Below are 20,854 nucleotides of genomic sequence, written 5' to 3' on the forward strand. Positions count from 1 at the left end.
GAGCTGGCTGCTGAGGTTGTTGAAGTTCACCCGGAAGGTGCCTTGGCCCACGATGGGGACTCAGTTTCCCTGGTAATCATGAAGGACGATGTCAGGGGTGCGTAAATGTTGTTTCTTCAGGCTAGGGATAGCCTGCTTCAGGGTAGATCACGGCATGATGATCAGTGATGACCCGGTGTCGATCTCCATCTCGCATGGAGAGCCCTCAATGAGGACTGTGACCTTCAGCTTCTTTGACCGCCTTGTGCGGGCTTGGCCGATTGAGGTGTGATGGGTGACTCTGTTGTCTCCCTCTGAGCACTGTAGTGGTGGCCGCCATGCCCCTTGGTCGGGCCTCTGCTGGCGGTCAGGTCGGCTTCGTCGTTGCCAGATCGTCGGGGGGAGCTTGCTTTGGCAAACCTTGGCGATGTGCCCCTTTCTCTTGCAGCGCTGGCAGATAGCGTTGCAGAGACGGCAAAACGATCTGGCATGGTCTCCTCCGCAGCTAGCACAAGGCAGGAGACGCAGTTTGAATATGCGCGCCGGCTGGGCGCGGCTACTGTGCATGCGGCAGCTGTCATCTTCTTCACCTTCTGAGCTCTCAGCCTCTGCAGCCTTGCGATGTGAGCATGTGCTCTTCCGTGCATCCTGTGAAGCGCCCTGGCGCTGCAGGGTTTCTGCAGACTTAGCGGCCAATTCTGATGCCCTGGCTTCGTCCAAGGCAATTTGCAGAGTGAGGTCAGACGTGGCAAGTAACCTCCTCTGTAGGTTAATATCCTGCACGTTGCAAATTATGCGGTCCTGAATCAGCTCGTCCAGGTCTCGGAATTTGCAGTACGCGGCGGCCTTCCAAAGCGCCGCAACATACTCATTTATTGACTCACCCTCTTTCTGGTTCCTGATGTTAAACTCATGCCGGTGAACATGCTTGGACAGCTTGGGGGCATAGTGGGTCCTCAGCGTCTGCTTGAGCACGGACCAGGTGACTGATTGCAGCGGTGTCGGCTCAGAGAGGTCTTTCGCCATCTTGAACACTTCCCGGCCACAGTATCCGAGGAACATGTTCTTCTTGCGGCCTTCAGAAAAGCCCATGAGGTCATTTGCCTTGAGGAAGCAGTCAAATCGTAGCATGTACGAGTCCCAGTGCTCGGTGACTGGTTCATACAGAGTCGGTGGGGCGTGCATGGCCATTTTGTGTTCTGAGGGCGTTTTGAGTTTGCCGCTCAAATATGGCTGCTTGAAGCCGTGCTGAGCTCCGGGCTGGATGTACTTGCTGGATTGCTACGCTCTTTTTGGTTCGCCTAGTTGCCTTTCAATCCCACCTTCGTCACCAGTGTTAGATTGGGTAATGGATAGGCACACACAGGCTCAACGGTAACAACAGCCGGAACAGAGGACCTTGGTGGAAACCACTGTAGTTAGAACAAGTATCTAACACCATCTGTCTACATTATATGTCCAGAGTATGGATATTGTTCATGCTGTTCACTGCCTCAGTTTTTTGTGTTTGGCTGATTGATTCAGATAGCCATTAACACCAGTGTAATGTCTGGGTCACATAGCTGGGCATTCTATGTGTGCGTATGCACGCTCGCACACACACACATGCACACACACATCCCAGCAAAGAAAACAGCAATACAATACCACTTTAAAGATAGCATAACATCTATCATTCCAGTCTTCATGGATTGTCACTTCCAGCCACTTACTACCATATACTCCATGTTGATAATAACCTCCACATTATCCAGTCCATGTGCAATTATAGTACAATACTCATTGGTCTCTCCAATATACACAGGAAACACCCCTGTCCAATATGAGAGCATTACCTTATCAGAATACAGTAACAAGACCAGAGCCAGGATCTGGTTCCAGTGCTACACATTGCAGGATTTTCTGCAGATGAAGGATATATTCTTTTTGTAATAGAGACTACTATTAACACTCTTGTTAATAGGCAAATCAACCATACAAATAAGAAATGATGACTAATCCCATCACAGGCACAAGAACCAATCTAACCGGTGCTTCTTTTTCTCTGTATTGTCATGTCTGGCTCACTAGAATGACAGCAATGCACTCTCTGCATTATTCTTATTAATGCTGTTTCTCTTACTTTTCATTTTTCGGAAACTAGTTTCATTATTCTTTTCCAGTGATTGTGTTTGTCCGATGCTTCTAAATTGTGTTCCAATATTCACCGACACATTCAAACATCAAATAAATAATGCATTAACCCAGCTGTCAAGGCCTTTGTAATCTCCTCAGGATACAGTACATCTTACTGAGCTAGCATGGAAGTGGCCTGAAAGGGAGTTGTAGGCCTCTAATTGTAGAGATATAATCTAGGGAGGCTCACTCTGGCGCAAACTTTTCATTCTAAAGCTGCAATCCTTTATAGAATCACACCGAAGTGTGTGAATTTCCGGTGAACATCAGTGAGCTCTGAAAGCAGTGAGGTGAAAGCAGTGAGGTGCTGCTATTCTTATAATTGGGCTTCTGTGCCTTTGAACAATATACAAAACAGAAGATTAATCTCAAATAAATGAGATACTTGAAAGAATAAAAAAATATGATTAAAAACCCCAACTGGAGAGATATAGCTTCTCTGTAATACAAAAGTTTTCACTGAAACTATATCCAGTAATGCTTTGCCTTGGTCAAAACTAAATCAAGGATCTTCCAAGCAGTGAGACATATTAGTTAGAGGCATAGCCCTTCTGTGCTTTTCTGATGAGTTTTGCCAGGGTCGTATAGCCAGCCACCTGTAGGCATTAGCAACCTGCTATTTTGAGTTTGTGATTAGAACAGACAGTTGTTTGGGTCTCCTATTGTGGAAAAAGTTCTGAAATGCAGAAACATCTCTATTGGCACTTTGTAAGACAAAAAAAGAAAAATAATATCCTGGGCTGCCTAAGAAGGAGAAGAGTGTACAAATTATTATTAGTAATAGTAGTAAAAACAAAAAAGTTAGAATAATGGAGTCACATTCATCCTCTATTGTGTAAGATATGAGCTCCACAACTGAAGTTTATTCCTTTTTGGTATTGTGCAATGCTGTAAGTTAATCAGATGCCAATTTCTCTGATTCTTGGTGGCTATGAGCTGAAGATAGAGATTCTCTATAGAATTAAATTGCAAACAGCTTCCAGGTAGTGGGGAAATGGTGGGCCCTGTGCCTCCACAAACAGCAGAGACAGTACGGCAAAGAAAGCCAATGGTGCTTCTCTGGACAAGGAAGATTTCCCCCTTTGCTCCAAAAGTCTGTTCCTCATAAGAAGACCCACACTGCTGCACACTGGCCAAAAAAGCCAACACAGTGCTAGGCTGCATAAACAGAGGGATAGACTCAAGATCACGTGAAGTGTTAATACTACTTTATAATGCCTCAGTAAGGCCACACTTGGAATACTGCATTCAGTTTTGGTCTCCACAATGTAGAAAAGATGTGGAGACTCTACTGTAGAAGGAGTACAGAGAAGAGCAACAAAGATGATTAGGGGACTGGAGGCTAAAACATATGAAGAACGGTTGCAGGAATGGATATGGATATGTCTAGTTTGATGAAAAGAAGGACTAGGGGAGACATGATAGCAATGTTCCAATATCTCAGGGGTTGCCACAAAGAAGAGGGAGTCAAGCTATTCTCCAAACACCTGATGGCAGGACAAGAAGAAATGGATGGAAATTAATCAAGGAGAGAAGCATCCTAGAAGAAATTTCCTGACCGTTAGAACAATTAATCAGTGGAACAACTTGCCTCCAGAAGTTGTGAATGCTCCAACACTGGAAGTTTTAAAGAAGATATTAGATAACCAATTGTCTGAAGTGATATAGGGTTTCTTGCCTAAGCAGAGGGGTTGGACTAGAAGACCTCCAAGGTTCCTTCCAACTCTGTTATTCTGTTCTGTTAAGATCTAATGAGATTTTGCAGGCATACTGTGAGTCTGAGCAACAGCAGCCAAGGAAGAGATAGCAAGCTAACATCCTGCATAAAGACACTGGTTTCTCAAACAACCCACCCTCCACTTTTTAAATAAATTTGGAACACAGTTATCTTAAAGTAAAAGAGATCTTCAGAGGAGCCGAGCAAACAAACCACTCAGTGAGTGATACTTCACCCCAGATTAAGGATGAACCAATTTAAAGGATTTAAAAATGATTAAGGGCAAAAAGTTGCCAAAGATTTAAACAAAGAAATTTTAAAATCAACTAAGGGGATGGTTGAATTTAAAATTATCGACTTTAAATAATTTTTGAAACAAGTAAGTAAACTATATTTCCATGAGAGAGTTTTGTATGGATTAATTTGAAATGATTGGTTAGCTCTGCAAAACAAAAGATAAAGGAAAGTTGCTAAAGACCATCTGATTGCAGAACTACAAAATGTTAAATGGAACTAAAGACTTAAAGATCCAGAAAAAGCTGGGGGGGGGGGAAATAAAAAATAAGCTCTTCTTTTATTTTAATTTTTTATTCTTCTATTGAAATGGCTGTTACTAGAACAGTAAAACTTATAGAAATGACAGAAAAAGGATTACACTTGAGATATTTGAAAGGATCTTTGAGGAATTGGGAAAGGACGTTACAGCTGTAATAACAGCATCAATAGCTGCTTTTGTGAATGCAACATTTAAAAGAGACTGTGACAGAAAAGATGGAAGAAGAGATGAAAAATAAATTTGAATAATTTGAAGGATGACTGAGTGGAAAGGTGAAGCAAATGTAACTCAAGTTGGCAATTTTGGAGAACAAAACAGAAATACTAGGGGTAAAATACAAATATTAAATCGAGCAAAAAAATGTAGATAATGGACTATTACTGGGCTTACAAGATTAAAAAATCATGTTTCAAACAAAAAGTTTTCACTTGGTGAAAACAGTACTAAGAGCACTGTGGCGCCTTTTAAAAAATTAGAATGGGAGGAAGAAGACATGGATGGATATCAGGTGCTACATCTTAATGTCAGATTAAGGATTAATAAAGCTAGAACAACATAGAAGAAAAAATAATACAAATTGGATCAGGGATAGATAATAAGTATTTTTTACAAACTTATTTTATATCTTTAATACTATTAAAATGTTTCAGTAAAAATACTTTTAATAAGAATTAAATGACAAAGGCAATTTTTCAGCAAAATCTGGTTGCTAGGGATGGGATCTGGGGCTGAGTGAGCATGAGCTATCTATTCTGCCTTAAGGCCAAGATTTCCAGCACCAACTTGATTTGGAGATTTGCCCTTATATACCCAGATCCTGCCACATACATCTTTATTTGCATCTGTTTTTCTATTAACCACAAGATTTAAGGAAATCAATTGCAAGAATGAGGAAGGATGCTGAAACAGTGCTTGTCAATTTATTATTACCATCCAGGGTATGAGTGATATAAAGTAAACAGTTGTTGGAGAAAAGAAATATTTCTGAAGGAGCCATGACAGTCACTTAGGCAGGAGTGGGGACTCTCACATCCTAAAAATGTCTCCGAGCATGCTCATTCTCATTCCCAAATATCAAAATTAATATTCATATTATTGAACCATGGAAATTCTTGATACTAATCTCCTTTTTTCAGATGTGGTTGCTTTGCCTCCCAATAGCTGAGATGCACAATATCAAACAAATAAAATTTGGCCAACAATTCATCACCATACCAGAAAAAAGCTTTACCTGGTCCAGTTTTGTGCATGGCATGTCTTGAATTTGCCAAACAATGCAAGATTTCAAACCCAGAGGCTGGCCTGAGCTGGCAGAAAGGGATTGATCTTGGAAGATCCTGTATCTTAATGGATGAAGGCATCTGCTGTCTCTGTTTCGAGGAAGAAAAGGCACATAAAACAAAAATGGTGTTTAACAAATCCTAGATTTGGGCTTGGGTTTTGAAAGGACAATACGTCTCCTTCAGTTTTTTTTAGCTTAGACAATAATTAGAGAAGAGCCAAGCTGGGGACTTTGATCAGGACTCATATAATGCTTCTACCTTGGATCTGGGGTATTTCTTGGCTCAAGCAGTGAAATTGCACAGCTTGAGCAATTAATTCTCAAGCCTTTGACAAAGTCAGATGGATTCTAGTAATGGTCTGGTTCATTAATGTTTGCTTTGCCTTTGTACTACTTTTCTTAGAAAAAGGGGCCATACTTTTATACGGCTCTCAAACCCCAGAAGCCATGTTGCCAATTAGCCCAATGCAGGAGATGTTCTCAAATGCCATGGTCTTTACTCCAACCAGAGCCATAGTGATGTGCAAGATTAACTGGGTACAAATTGATGCAATCTTCCTGCTGTGCAGCTGAAAGGTGGGAACAGTGTGAATCATACAGTTTCTCGCTGAAAGATTCTTTTGCCACTAGATTGCCTTGAGCAAAGTATACTTTTACCACCCAGTTATTATCTGAACCTTGAGACTGACAGCCTTATAAGGTAAAGTTCTCTTAAAGTCAAGCTCAACTCTAGGTGACTCATCTATGTGGTTTTCATATCATGGGATATTGTTACTATTGCCTTTTTCTTGGATTTTTTAAAAATCCCTATCTAGGGTTCTTCTGAGATTGTTATAAACCTGTTCAAGAAAGTTTTTTTTAATTGTTTTAATTAAACAAAAACACACAAAAAAAGAATCATTCTTCATTACATCTTCCAGAAAGCATGTTGATTGGTTACAAATAGATTTCGTGCGTTACTACCACAATTATTATTTATACTTCCTTCATATTGAATTGTACATTTTAAATCAAAAATCTTTATGTATTTTACTATCAATGTACCATCATTCTCATTTGACTAGAATTATTTAAACATGTTTCTATCTAGAATCATTTGTTTTTTTAAAATATAAATCAAAAGCAGCTATTTTGAACTGAATGCCTATTAAGTTATGATATAGACAAGCATAAAGTATTCACATATTAGATATAATTATGCTTGAAATAAAGTATATAATAATATTGTAGTTATGTGATGTCAGTTTTTCCCTAACCAAATAAGTCAATACAGTGCGAGGACTACATGCTATTATTTCAGAATTACTCACTTATACAATAGCCAGATTCTTTGTCCAAATCATCCTTATGTTCTTCTGTTCTGCATTTGGTGACCAATTAATTTTTTCAATTTTCAATTTTCAATTAACTTCTAAGTTCCATTGTCTTCCCATTGCTATTCTACACTGGTTACGATTTGATTTTAATGAGGCTTCTCATGTACATTTTAATTGATTGTATGCTTTATTGGATGCCTATAAACCAGGAGTGTCAAACCTGTGTCATCATGGTGGTGTCATGACATATCACAATGTTTTTCCCCTTCTAAACCGGCCAGCGTGTGATACATCTGGCCCGCAGACTGGGAGTTTGACATCCCTGCTATAAACCGTCATGAATCCTGATTGGTTCAGCAGTGTAAAATAAAATGAATGAATGATAACTTGGGAAAAATATAAAATGTCTAGAACAAGCCATTTTCAAAGCTGCAGTTGATCTCAAGAGCTACTAAATTGGGAGCCAAGATTTGGAGTTCCCCAAATTTTCAAGCATCCTTATCGCTTGGCACTTCCTTGGTGTACCTGAATGGCTGCAAATAGAATATATATAGATAGCCTCTGCTGCAGAATATATTTTATTTTAAATGTGTTTTAATACAGTTTCTTGGAGATTCTGCCTATTTCTATTGCTACATTCCTTTTGGAAGGATTGATCTGCCGTCTCTCACTGTAAAAATAAATTCATGTGGCATTTTCAGTCAGAGTATAATCAAGCTCAAAATCCATTAAAGAAAGTCCTTTAATTTTTCATGCCCCAGAGTATTTACCCTTGAATTCATGCCAAAGAATTAACATTTAATTAAATCTTCACAGCATGGTGTTGGTTCTCTCAAATCCAATTTTAGCCTGTTTACAGGAAATCCTTCTTATTGGGCTGCTTTCTCTTTAATTGTGGTTGCCTTTATCCACATTCCTAAGATTGCAAACATTTGTACTACAATAAATAGAAGCTGGCTAAACAATACAATCCAGAGACTAATAAGACAGAGAGGATTGGTATTTAAATGCTTTGTTTTTTTTAAGATAACATATTTATCTACTTGAAAGTAGCATTGGAACTTAGTGTTTGTATGTCACTGTGGTAGTTAATGAGATTTCAGATACGTTGTCTTTTTTTTTTTTTTTTGCAACTACCCAGCCTTGAGATAATCCTTGCTCTAAATTAGGATATTTATCTTTTTAGTTGAAAGATGTAAATCACAATTTTAGGTTTTGCAGTGGAGAAGCAACATGTAAGTAAGCACAGATTTCCTGCTGCAAGTATGAATAAGTAATCAAGGGCATCTCCTTCTTTGCAGCTGGGAACCATCCCAACTCTGCTCCTCCACTGGCTCCAAGCAAAAGAATGTCCATCCCATGTAATACAGGTAATGTATCTTGCAGAAGTGTCATAGCCTTATTGCTTGGTTTCTGTAGCAGCTGTGTGTGCAGCATAAACTTATTTTTTAAAAAGGTTCTAGTGCTCACTACTCAATGCCACAGTGCTGTTTCATGTCTGTAACTCTGTTGTTGTTGTTATTTTTTCCTCTTCGATTGATAGTCCTTCCTTGTCTGCATTACATATCCATTATTTCCCTTTTTAACAGTAGACATGGTACTTTAGAACTATTGAATATTCCATAATACCAAGAATCAAAGGCTTCCTGCCACTCAGTAATATTTAGAAGATCTCCACATCAGTCATCTCCAGAGGTGTCTGTTAGACTATTTAATACAAATTTGTGCAGAAATTAAACACATTTTATTCAAAGAGTAAAGTACATTTGATTAATTTGTCAAAGCAAATATTACTTAATTAAGGAACTCAGTGATTACTTCCTAATTCATAAATATTAATTATGATCAAATGTTGTTGCCTAACACATTAAAGTCTTTACTTATTTGATGATTTAGTTTTTGGAATTGGAAATCTTACAGTTTGAGATATTAATTAAGGATATAATAATTAAGGGGTATACTTCTCTGACTTAATTAAGCAGGAAATGTTAGAATCCTTAAATTCAGCCATTGATTGATGCAATGCACTCAGCAATTTTAATTATTTATGGTTTTAGTTTTAGGAGAAGATGAACTATCTATTGAAGTAGGAAGACCTGCTTCCAGTAGTCTGCCACAGATTTGCTCTGAAGATCAAACATCAAAAGAAAAGGTATCACCAATTACAGTGTTTGATCTGTGATATATAAGTGGTAGAAATGATTACTGGTAGTCCTTGATTTATAATCGATCACTTAGCAACTATTCAAAGTTATGACAGATCTACCCAGGGCTAATTTCAACCTGGATTCAAAGTTCCAACGACTACCACCCCTACCCAGCAGTCACGCCTTCACATTTTGGACACTTTTTGGCATTTACAGCCATTTGCAGCATCCTGCAGTCACATAATCATTTATTTATGTGATTTATTTATTTTTTGGCCAGAAACCAGCATTTACTTGTGGTTTCCGGCAAATAGACATTTCCGGCAAATAATGAATTCACTTAACGACCTTGGTCTGTGCTTAATGACTGTAGCATTCATTTTATAACTGTCATGCAAAAAAGACCACTGCAAAAAAGGTCAAAAAATTGGGCGCAATCATGTGGTAACCTGGTTAAACCTCAGCATGAGTGTTACCACCATAATTCTGGGATCAATTATGATCCTAAGTGAAGACTACTTGTACTTGTACAGGCTTATTCTCTGAATTCTGAAGGGATATTTTACTTGGGAAGCAGAGTGAAGGAAACCATGGTTCTCCACTAGAAAACAGACCTTATAATATGCCAAGGAGAGCTAGTTGAGGGGGTAGGTGGTTAAGTCTCTAAGCTAGAAACCAGGAGACTGAGTTCTAGGCCCATTTTAGGCATAAAACCTAAGTGACTTTGGGCCAGTCTCAGCCTTGAGAAAATGAAAAAGGAACTAATTTTAATAAAATCCCTACTTTAACCCGAGCCTAAATGGAATCATCCTAATCCTTGCTTTTTCTAGCCATGGTTAACATGTTCTTTGTTTGTTTCCTCTTCTAGGTCTATCTTCATTTAAAATGGCCAAAGCTTTTCTTTAATCTCACAAAGAGGAAAGGCTAACAAAAACCAAGTCTAGGAATATGGTAACATAGACTATCTCTCACTCAAGGATTTATATAGTGTGGCTGAATTTGTTTGGCATGAAAGCCTCATTTGCAATCTAGGGGATGGATCCAAAGGGCCTTCATTAGTCCTCTTCTTTGTACAAAAGAGTGTTTTAATAGTGCAAGACACTATGCTTTGAGAGCCACCCAGAGTTGGTAGTAATATGGGTGGCTATATAAATGTTTTTTAAAAATACATTTAAAGAAATAAAATCCTTGCGTGAAAATACAACTGTGACCCCAAGATGTTCCTTGCGTGCTCAAACATTGGCTAATGTTTCAAAAAATGTGCTAGCACGAGGCCTTAAAGAGATTCAGATACTCTCTTTGCTAGTGTACCAGAGTTCACTGAATAGCAGTTCATCTTGGAAACCAACTATTAGAATAAAATATTTTCCTTTCCAGCTGAGAGAATCTGATGGAGATAGTGTGGAGTGGAGCATTTCAGACATGATGAGAGGGAGATATAGAGAACCTATTTATACCTCAAGAGCATTAAGTGTGTCTACAATTGTAATTTTCATTCTAGGAAACCATCCAACTGTCTGTTACACTGGAGAATGGACACTATGCCCCACCTGCATATAAAAAGTTGGTATGTTTAAGCATACATTATTTTCAACCATAGTTAAAGAAAACTAAATATGGAAATTGTTCTATCTGGGAGAACTCGGGTGGAGGGAAGGACTGAGGCAAGCCAGATCTCTTAATGCTAACAGTTTATTGCCAACAGGTTGCCAACGTGGCATTTCACTATGCACGTGTCTCAGATAATGGCAACACTGAGACCCTGCTTGACAGCTCTTTATATATGCCCGCTGTCAAGCAGGAACCAATCAGAACTGAGTATGGCACCCCCTAGTGGAATCAGGAAACTGCTATACACAACAGAAATAATAAACTGTTCAGAAAGAAAGTCAGAGAAATCTATTGTGACATAATTCCAAACATGTATAATATGTTCAATCTTAATTTTACTGGCTAGAATTATAAATCCTCAACATAGATCCTAAATAACATACATTTTGATTTATGTAATTGAACAAGTAAAATAATAAGCCTTATGATGATCTTGGGTGAGCTCTATTCCATAGTACCACTTTACTTAGGGCAAAGTTTGGGGAATACACATTCTGATGTGCAAAAAAGAAGCCAAGATGAAATTAAAATTGGGCACATGCCTATTACATATAAATAGGCTAACATCTAGATAGCATCCTTCATTCCACCTGGTACAGTAGATCAGTTCAGGTGGCCTAGGACAGGCTAGGTAGCATGTGCCCTTCAACAGAGCTGATCGTCTGAAGAATCCAAATAAAATGGCAAGATAACTGATAACCTTTTGTTCTCTAGAATTTGCCCGTTTGAAACAAATATTTCATCCATCAAATGATAGGATAGGCCTTGACACATTACATTTAAAGTCCACTCATACTGACCTAATATTTGGGCCATTCCCTATCACTACCTTAATGTATGTCTGCTTTGCCTGTTAGAAATAAGCCTTCGGTGTGGAGCCATTTGCAATATCAGTATATTTGTAAAATAAAGATAAAGTGGCGGCCCGCCTTTGAATGTGCTTAGTATAGAAAAGGATTCCAGTTGAAGCATACAAGAAACGATAATTCTGTTTTGGAGACTATAATCCAAATTCCAGATTCCTGGCACTTTCATACAATTAAAGTTGTATGGTTCTTAAAGGAAAGTTTCAGTATTTCCAGGTGCTTAACTGCTTGCCTGGTTTTATAACTTCATTTAATTGTATTAGTTTAAGGAGTATTTTGTATGCGATGGTGTTGCTGCAGCTCAGAAGTATGCTAAACTGTACTTTAAATTCCCGTAATCCTTCACCAGTTTATTTAAAGTTTGTTGAGACTTAACACATTTATAGGCATCAGGGTGGGAACACTGGGGTGTTCCATGTGGTAACAACTTTCTGGAGCATCAGGCAGGTTTCAGGTTTTTCCCCCCAACAGTTATTATGAACCTTGAAAGGGAAGATATGCCCTGGATTGAAACAGTCTGTAAAACAAGTCTGTTTTGTTCTTCCTTCTCCTGCAAGAAGGCAGATCTTCCCGGCCCCTAAAACCCATCTGGCAAAAGGACCTCATGAAGCTGAACTGATCCCAGTGCGGGAAATCTCTCTTCGGCTGTGGGTTAACTTTGCTCTTCTCGTCTGGAGAAACTGAGTCAAGGCAAAGCTCCCTCCCCAATGGCTGTTACCCAGATGCTTCTTTCATCACTTTTCAATAATGGCTTTCCCTCCCCAATCCAGCACTTCCTGTTTTTCTCATTTCATTTCAGTTTATTACCTGAGGGAGAAAATAATAAGAACGTAGGAGCCAAAAAAGGAGTCAGTAATTTGTACTCAGCATCTGGAACTGACTGCCTCTGAGACTGAATCAGGCCCATCTTATAGAATCATAGGGTGAGAAGGGACAGTACAGTGCTGACACATACTTAAGTGGTGGCCCACCAGGATACCTAGATCCCTCTCATGGGCATTACTGTTGAGCCAGGTACTGCCTATCCCGTACCTATGCATCTTGTTTTTCCTGTTTAAGTGCAGAACTTTCCTTTTCTCGCCATTGAACTGCATCTTGTTGGAACTAGAGCCATGCCTTCTTCTCAGGCCAAAAATGTGCCCTGTTTGCCCTGTTCCTCAGAATAGTTGTTGCAGCAATAATCAAATTAAAATAAGCACCACACTGATGTGATATATTGCACATCAAGGTGGAATTAACAATTGTTTAATAGGAGTTTAACCTCATCAGAATAGGCAAAGGTGAAAGTTGATTGGAAAAAGGAAAAGGGGAGCAAGGTTTGCATGCTAATAAAGTATGTGTAATCTCAACTTATGACCTTAGCGATTATAAAGGTCTCCCCTGCCAGTTGTGTCCAATTCTAGAGGTGTGCTCATCTCCAATTCACAACCAAAGAGCCAGTGTGGTCCAAAAATGATTCTCTGGTCATGTGGCCAGCATGACTATATCCCGAAGGTGCACGGAACATTGTTACTTTCTCACCAAAGTGGCATATGTTTATCTACTTGCATTTGTGTGCTTTTGAACTGCTAGGTTGGCAGGAACTGGAACATGTAATGGGAGCTGACTCCATTACCTGGGACTTAATCTCAAATTACCAGCTTACCAGTCAACAAGTCTAGCAGTGGTTGAGTGGTTCACATTTACAAGATCATTTATGACATTTTTTGCCAAAAATCAATAATTTCCTCTAATTTTTGGCAAAAAACACCCCATAACAAATAATGGATTCACTTAACAACTGTGATGTTCATTTTACAACTGCCACATAAAAAGTTCATAAAATTGGGTCAGTCACATGATGAGCCATTTATAACAGCCATGATTTACAGCCATAATTGTAAGGCTTAATGTAGTCATACATCAACTACTATCTGTGTATGAAATTAAATTAAGACATGTTAGCATAAAAATAAGATTAAATATTTACCGGAGCTCTAGCGTTTTCTTCCACAAGAAGCAGAAAACTCAATGGCAGAAACAAAATAACTTTTAAAATGCAGAAATGAAAAAGAAATCTACCTAAAGTGCTGAAGTGATAGAAATATAGTTTGCAGGAAAGGACTTAGTATGGATCTTTCTCATAATGTTGTTATATTATGTGCTGTAAATGCTCGACACAAGATAATAGACTATATATTGTTTTCCCCAGCACATACCTTATTAAAGAGTCAAGAGAATAACATAACTCAAATTTGCTTATCTTTTCAAAAGGAACTTCCCCTAACTCAACAGACTCAACATTTACCAAGAAATGGGACTGGCTTTGAAAATCACGAAGTCATCACAGGTAAATTTATCTCAGTTTCTCATAAAAGTATTTATTTTTGCTTCAGGAACAGAAACTGGAATTAAAGCTGTATCTTGTCTTCTGCGCTAGGAAATGAGAGTGTTTCTGCTGAGTTTGGAGAAAGACATCAGCCAAGTCAAACTGGTCTCTGCAGAAACAGCTACCCACAGCAGAGCGAGGAGGAAAAGGGTTACTCCAGCTTGTCACAAACACACAGCACGAAGCAGAGGGAGGCTAGTGACATTATGCAAGGTATTGTTGATTAATGCATTAAGGCTGTAGTTCTATATACCCATATATAGGGATAACTCCCTTGAATTGAACAATGCTAGCTTGCTGAGTGGTTATATATTGGATTTCATTAGAAAAGCATACTTGTATCGCATCAATTGTTTTCTTACAGCTGTACCCAACAAAACTAGCTTCAGAAGCAAAAAGCTTGGGAATTGGCCCTCTATAGGCATCACAAGTCCTATGGAGAAACCCCTAACTTGTAAATATCCATTCTGATTATGAAAACAGAACTCAAAGGAGCTTTCACTTTCCATATCCTACCATGCTCAGATTGTTCCCAAATTCTCCATCCATTCTATCCTCACAAACCACATTTATACACCAACACATATATTGCCTTTGTTTTTTTTAAAAAAAATCTTCTCATGTCTCTTTTGAAGATCAATCACATGAGCTCCATCCAACCTTAACTAGCCCAGTCTTCCCCTTCCTCTTGTTCTATTCAAGTTGCTTTGCAACCTGATCCTCATTCATTATTTCTAATGAGTGAGTCTCCTCAACATACTTCTTTTCTTCTGGTTACCTTTTTGATCCACAGTTATTCAGTACTCATTCATTCTCGATCCTACGTCTCCCTATTTTACTCTGCACATTTCTCAAGTAACCCATTCCCTCTGCATTCAACTTGTTTCTCCCGACATACCAATTCTCACTTCTCTATATCAAAGTGAGCAAGAAGTATGCTTTTTTGTGTGACAAACATTCATTCCATGAAATGGACCACATGCAACCTACTAACTTTTTACTAACATTTGTATATCTTAACATTTCTCCCTCCATTTTCTCAGCTTTAATAAACATTCTACCAATATACACTAATTCATCTTATTCCACTGATGTGCAATTTGCAATCATTTATTCCATTTACTCTATGAGACACAATTACAGCACATGGTGATTGATACATTAATTTTCAGATCAATAGTTCTGGTTACAGTCAATCGAAAACTTGTATTATCAGCGGATAAAACTGCTTCAATAAAATATACAGTAAAATGTACCGTGACAAATGTAGCTGTAATGTTTCCCCAAAGAATTTCGTATATATTTACAGGTATCCCTCAGTACAACAAATAACCAGAGACATCACATATCTTTGATTTGCTCCTGTCTCATTATGAAAATATTGAATAATTCACTAAGCATTTTATTTATTCTCACATGCTTTACTTCTATTAAATACAGCTCTTTCTGTATTCAGCAACCAACCATCAACTTTGTATGTGAACAAACTATTTGATAATTCAAGCTTATTCACTGTCATCTAAATCAAGAAACATGCAGTAAATATTATTTCACATTCATGCAGTCTTAATGACCTGCTGAAAAGTAAAAATCTGAAGGGCTCATGGAAGCCCTACCTGACACCGAGCCATACAGCACTCATCACGTTAGTTCATTGTTACCTCTTGTTATCTTTCAGGCAGAAATCTACCAAACACATTCCTGGGTACACAATAAGATAATTCCCTTATAGTTTTGCATTCGTTCTTGCTACCTTTCTCTTTATTTTGGAAAACAATAACCATATTCTTCCAATTATCAGGCACAGCTTCAGCTTTCACATAGCTATTACATTAATCCACAGTCATCCAATACATAAACCACATCTTTATTTTAATATGTCTCCTGTTAAACTGCAACCATATCATTTTTCAGTGTGCTCAGAGCATATATGACTTCACTTGCATAATTTTTTTGAAAGTAACATTTATAGCATTAATTTCAATTTCATTCTTTGGCATATTATCACTCCCATATAAATCTCTAAAGTATTCCTTCCAGCATTTCCTCACTCCCCTGTCATCCCAGATCATTTCCAAGTCTTTTTTTATTTCCACTCACTTTGTTGGAGGATTTTTGTTTATCCTTTTTCACTCCCCTTCCGAAGTATTTTTTTTTCATTTCTTAACAGTTCTTTGCTTTCTTTACATTCTTTGCAAATCTCTTTTTCTCTGTGTACAATAGAAGTCAGTCATCCTCTATTTCTCCAGCAATTATTCTCTTATATGAATCCAATCTCCCTTCATTCAGTTGACAGATTAATCTCTCTCATAATAATTTTTCATAAAATGATTTACTCTCTCTGTCTGCAGCTTCTCTCTATTTTCTTTCCTTTTTTGCCAATGTCCTTTTTGCCCAAAGACCTACTCTTGACAGCACTAGAAAAAGTGATCTATCTCATATTTAAGATCTTTCATTATACTTGTAACCTTCACTAATTCATTATAAACAATTAAATCCATTATTACTCATATCCTTTTAAATAAATAACAATTAAATCAAACATGTTTAATGTTTAATTTCTTTTCCATTTTCCACCAGTAAACTTACGCTTAAAACACAAATTTGAAACAAATAAACCTTTTCTAAGCAAATATGCACCAAATTATTGCAATTCTCCTTTGCTCTTGGAATTCTTGAGCACAAATACATTTTCTATATACTCTGTTACTCTCACTAATTCCTTTATGCCTCCTAATGGAAAAATGTTTAAATGGATCACATTTATTTCAAATGTTGCAGAATTTTTTAATATACTCACCCATTACCATCATTCACTGGGGCTGTAGCAAATGTAACATATAATTATCATCAACCTGAGATGTGACTTTTATAACCCTTCACACAGTGCAGATGATACATAGGCACTCTTTTTGACATTCATTTGAGTCACTTCATTCATAGTAAACATTAATTCATTTTCTTGTATGCATTTATCATTCTACAAATCCAGGCCACCTTTATTGAGATCTATTAATCCTTTTGACTTTCAGGCATATATTCTTTAGGCAAGAATTTTTTAAATTCAAATTCAGATTCAATGTTTTTGTTTGCTTTCTACTTTTTGCTTCTACACATTCCAAGTAACTATCTTCCTTATGCCGTGGCCATCACGAATTAGGCTCTTAGATTAACTACAAGCTTTAATCATACTTATGACTTGAAGAATTGCCTGCAAATAGTGCTGATACTACTAATCATTTGATGCATATCACCCAGAATATCCAATAGTTCCAATGCAAACAGAACTTGATTTTAACTGAGCATACTTTTGCTCTCATCCCAGCAATAAGGAGATATGTGGGATACCAATAATCCTGAGTTTTTAAATAAAACTCTATGGAGATTCTCAGTCATCCAGGTCATGGTTGTCCCAAAGGTGTTTTTACAGGAGGCAACTGGATTTTTCTTGTTTTTCTTTGAAGACATTTTACTTTTCATGCAAGAAGCTTCTTCAGCTCTGACTGGATGGTGAGGAATGGAAGGATTTATACTCCTTGCAGTGGTCATTTGCATTCTTTTAGAGAGTCATGGAGGACAACTGGAGGTTTATCTGTGTCCTCAGGATCACTTGACTTGTGCAAATGTGCGTGGAACCTTCTTGGCTGCAAGATGTTTTCTGCCTTGTGTCCCTTGACTGTTGACAACACAGACTCATCCCGAACAGCCTGTGCCTGTCTTCATCAGTGAAGGGACACAGGGAATCAGCCAAGAAGGCTACACACACATTTGCACTTCTCCTGTAAAAGCTTCTTTGGGACAAAATAATTTAAATAGTACTTTAAGCTATGTTTATTTAGAAGGGGGAACTGATGTTGTTTATGTGCATAGATGTATGTGTTGTGTATGCATGTGTATGCTAATAATGGTGTCATTCTGTTGAAAAACAAGGCTGAGTAAAGACATGTGAAAAAAAGAATGTCTTTTTAATGCCAATTGTTGTTTTGCTTCCTTGATGATCTCCCCACTACCATACATACTTCATGTTTTAGGCAAGAATTTTGAAACTTTGGGATGTTCTTTCTATATTGTGATTTCGCCTAGCATTACAGTGAGCAATACTTTTTCAGATTGACACACACCCTTGTTGACCTAGAATCGTGCAAAAAAGCCAGGTCTTCCGTGCTTTTTGAAAGACTGGCAAGGTTGTTGGGCTGTTCAAATCTCTTAAGGGATACTATTCCAGATGGCAGGAGTTGCAATAGAGGCAGTGTGCCTTCTATGTTCTATCAGAAGTTATTGCTTAATGGACAGAACCAGAATTTTCCATGCCCATATAACATGTATAACATGTAGAAATAGTTTTATGCTTTTTAGTTGCATATTACTCATAATCAAACAATTGTTTTCTATAAGCAAATGTTAATTGTCTATGTGTACAGTATATTCACCATACAGACATTGTTAGCTAAGCTATGTCATTTGGTGTACTGAATATATGCACTGAATATATATTTACTGCCATCGTGTGTTAAATGGATTTGTAAATGCCATCAGTTTACAACGTGTGTTCAGGCTGAATTTAACACAAAATTTCTCAGGATCCTTCCTAATTAGCCACAATGATTTGTTTTGTGTTTGCACAAGAATGCATCAGGAAAAAGTTAAATTAAAAGCCTGAGCATATCCCCCTAGGAATTAACTCTGATCCCAATTTACTTGCAGTAAGTTTAAGCAGCTTCTGCAAAGGAAGATCAGTCAAAATATAAACTTTGATGAATTCTGAGGAGTGTGAGTTATCTAGGGCACAGTTATTACAAAGCCAGCTGGTTTAAGCTGCGATAGAACAATGTAGAATATATAGCAGCTCAAAAATATCTCCATGTCAACAAGATCAGAATAGTTGGGACTGGAGCCATTGATTGTTTCTCATCTTCAGAAACGTGAACGCAATCAGCTTTCTCAATTGCTTATGAACATGTTAATTAGGTAAGAGCTAATATTTATCTATTCATACCTACCTCTCTGCCAGAAATTCAAAGCAGTGTGCCCAAAAGTTCACCTGTTTCTAGAATCATATGTATGACACTGTAATTAAAATGTTCACAGATTTACAGTTCCAAAAACTGATGAAAAATATGACTGAAAGGCTTCTAGACTTGATTCACATATTAAGTTGAATCAGCATTTCAGAAACCTGGGCTGAAGTGCTAGTTCTAAGCATTGCTCCCTGTTTTCTCGAAGCCTCTTCACTTTCCCCTACTTTACTCCGGAAGTTCTTGGCGGGTTGAAAGAATTGGAAAGTGATTAAGAGATTGACATTTATTTATGTTAATAATGAGTGTTCCTGTTCTTTCCTCGTGAAATCAAATTAGATTTCTTTCAGTCCGCCATCTTGTGAACAATAATTTTAACATCCTCATTTGGGCTGTAGGGAGGTGATTTTGTTAGTAGCTATGAACACTTGGCACTATGGATTTAGATAATATAGACACCTGTGCAAACCAGTGACATATTTATACGAACCGGACTAAAGCACAAGGAATATTAACCAAAGAGCCAATTTGTTTAAGAAACCACAAGCATCAGATAAGAACTTACAGTACAGCACTTTGAATGGGGGGGGGGGGGACTTGCCTGTTTATATCATTTTCTCCGCAATATACACCAGCAATACTGACATAATTCATATATTGCATTAAACCCACATAAGATTGATTGGTTTTTTACTTTAACCTCTTATGTGACCCCTAGCCATTGTAGTTTGAAAATTATAGTTTATGATTTTACAATCCTGGCTACCTGGATTAAACAAACAATATCTTATAGTACGAAAAACAAAATATTAGCTACTTCCTAGTCACAATTTCTCCATTTATTTTAGAGCAGAATGGCATTTAGAAATAAAGTACATGCACCTTTCACAATAGGTGTATCATGCCTGTCAATCAGATGTTGTATAAAGTCTGATAAGATTTAGTTTCATATACCTATCCTGAACTTATTCTCAGATTAAAATTTAGTTATTTAGTTATTTTGCAGTTTTTGAACATTTAGAAGTGTTTTTCAATATTTTGCTCAAAAAAGGATAAATAAGAAATACTTTGATGTAAAAATGGGGTGGATTTATTGCTGAAACCATATTACAGGTACCTGGATCTAGAACAGATTAGATTTCTTGTGCTTAATTTGTAGAATTATATAAACCAGAATTCAATATTTTATGTATGTTTTTTTTCCCATCCACATCCAGACACAGCTGAAATCTCAACTCAGAATAGAAGTCACAATATAAAAGTGCAGCTAAGGAATGACAGATGTTAGTTTTTAGAAAAGGAAAACAAATTTTAAATTAGATTTCTAAGGGACTTGAGCTAAGGCCTGTTTGTACATATCAGACAATAGCTAACCAAAGACTGTTTTCTTCTGATGCTGCTGGCAGTGCTAAAGAATTGGTGCAGTGCATTAGCAGGGGAATTTCATTCTCTTGATCTGTGATTTTCCAACATTTGTTAGCTAAACTGCTTAACAACCCCAGCTACCCATTGCTCACACCAGGGAAGTTCCTAAAGCACACCTTTGTGTGGATCTTGGGCTTTATCTCTAGTTGATTTCTACTTCTGAACTTCACACACATAGAGATTCTTGTGAGTAAGATAAGCTTGTAACAGTGAGACAATTTCTGAAAACTCCCTACAGAGTTGTATCCAAAGAGCTCATTTTGTGTTAGTATTTCCCTTTTCTTCTTCCTACAACAGCTAGCCCAACGAAGCCCAAGGGAGGGAATCTTCACATCTGTCAACTGACTTTTCTAGTTCTACAGATATGCAGGAAAGGATAGCTGTGCAGAAGATTTAA

At 37.6% G+C, this 20,854-nt stretch overlaps 1 protein-coding gene across 9 annotated transcripts in view; it reads left to right on the forward strand.

The window, feature by feature from the left end:
• Positions 1-20,854, forward strand: part of KIAA2012 — a 70,740-nt gene that overhangs the window by 27,966 nt on the left and 21,920 nt on the right. For 8 of the 9 annotated variants that reach the window (XM_081938660.1, XM_081938658.1, XM_081938663.1 and 5 more), the window contains 5 exons: positions 8,327-8,395; positions 9,083-9,177; positions 10,674-10,739; positions 13,903-13,978; positions 14,069-14,230. In XM_081938660.1, the coding sequence (XP_081794786.1) occupies positions 8,327-8,395; positions 9,083-9,177; positions 10,674-10,739; positions 13,903-13,978; positions 14,069-14,230 (468 nt within the window). The remainder of the gene's footprint in view (positions 1-8,326; positions 8,396-9,082; positions 9,178-10,673; positions 10,740-13,902; positions 13,979-14,068; positions 14,231-20,854) is intronic. The other variant, XM_081938664.1, reaches the window with a different exon arrangement.

Source organism: Natrix helvetica (genome assembly GCF_964273705.1).
Source record: "Natrix helvetica genome assembly, chromosome: 1".
NCBI classification, from domain to species: Eukaryota; Metazoa; Chordata; class Lepidosauria; order Squamata; family Natricidae; genus Natrix; species Natrix helvetica.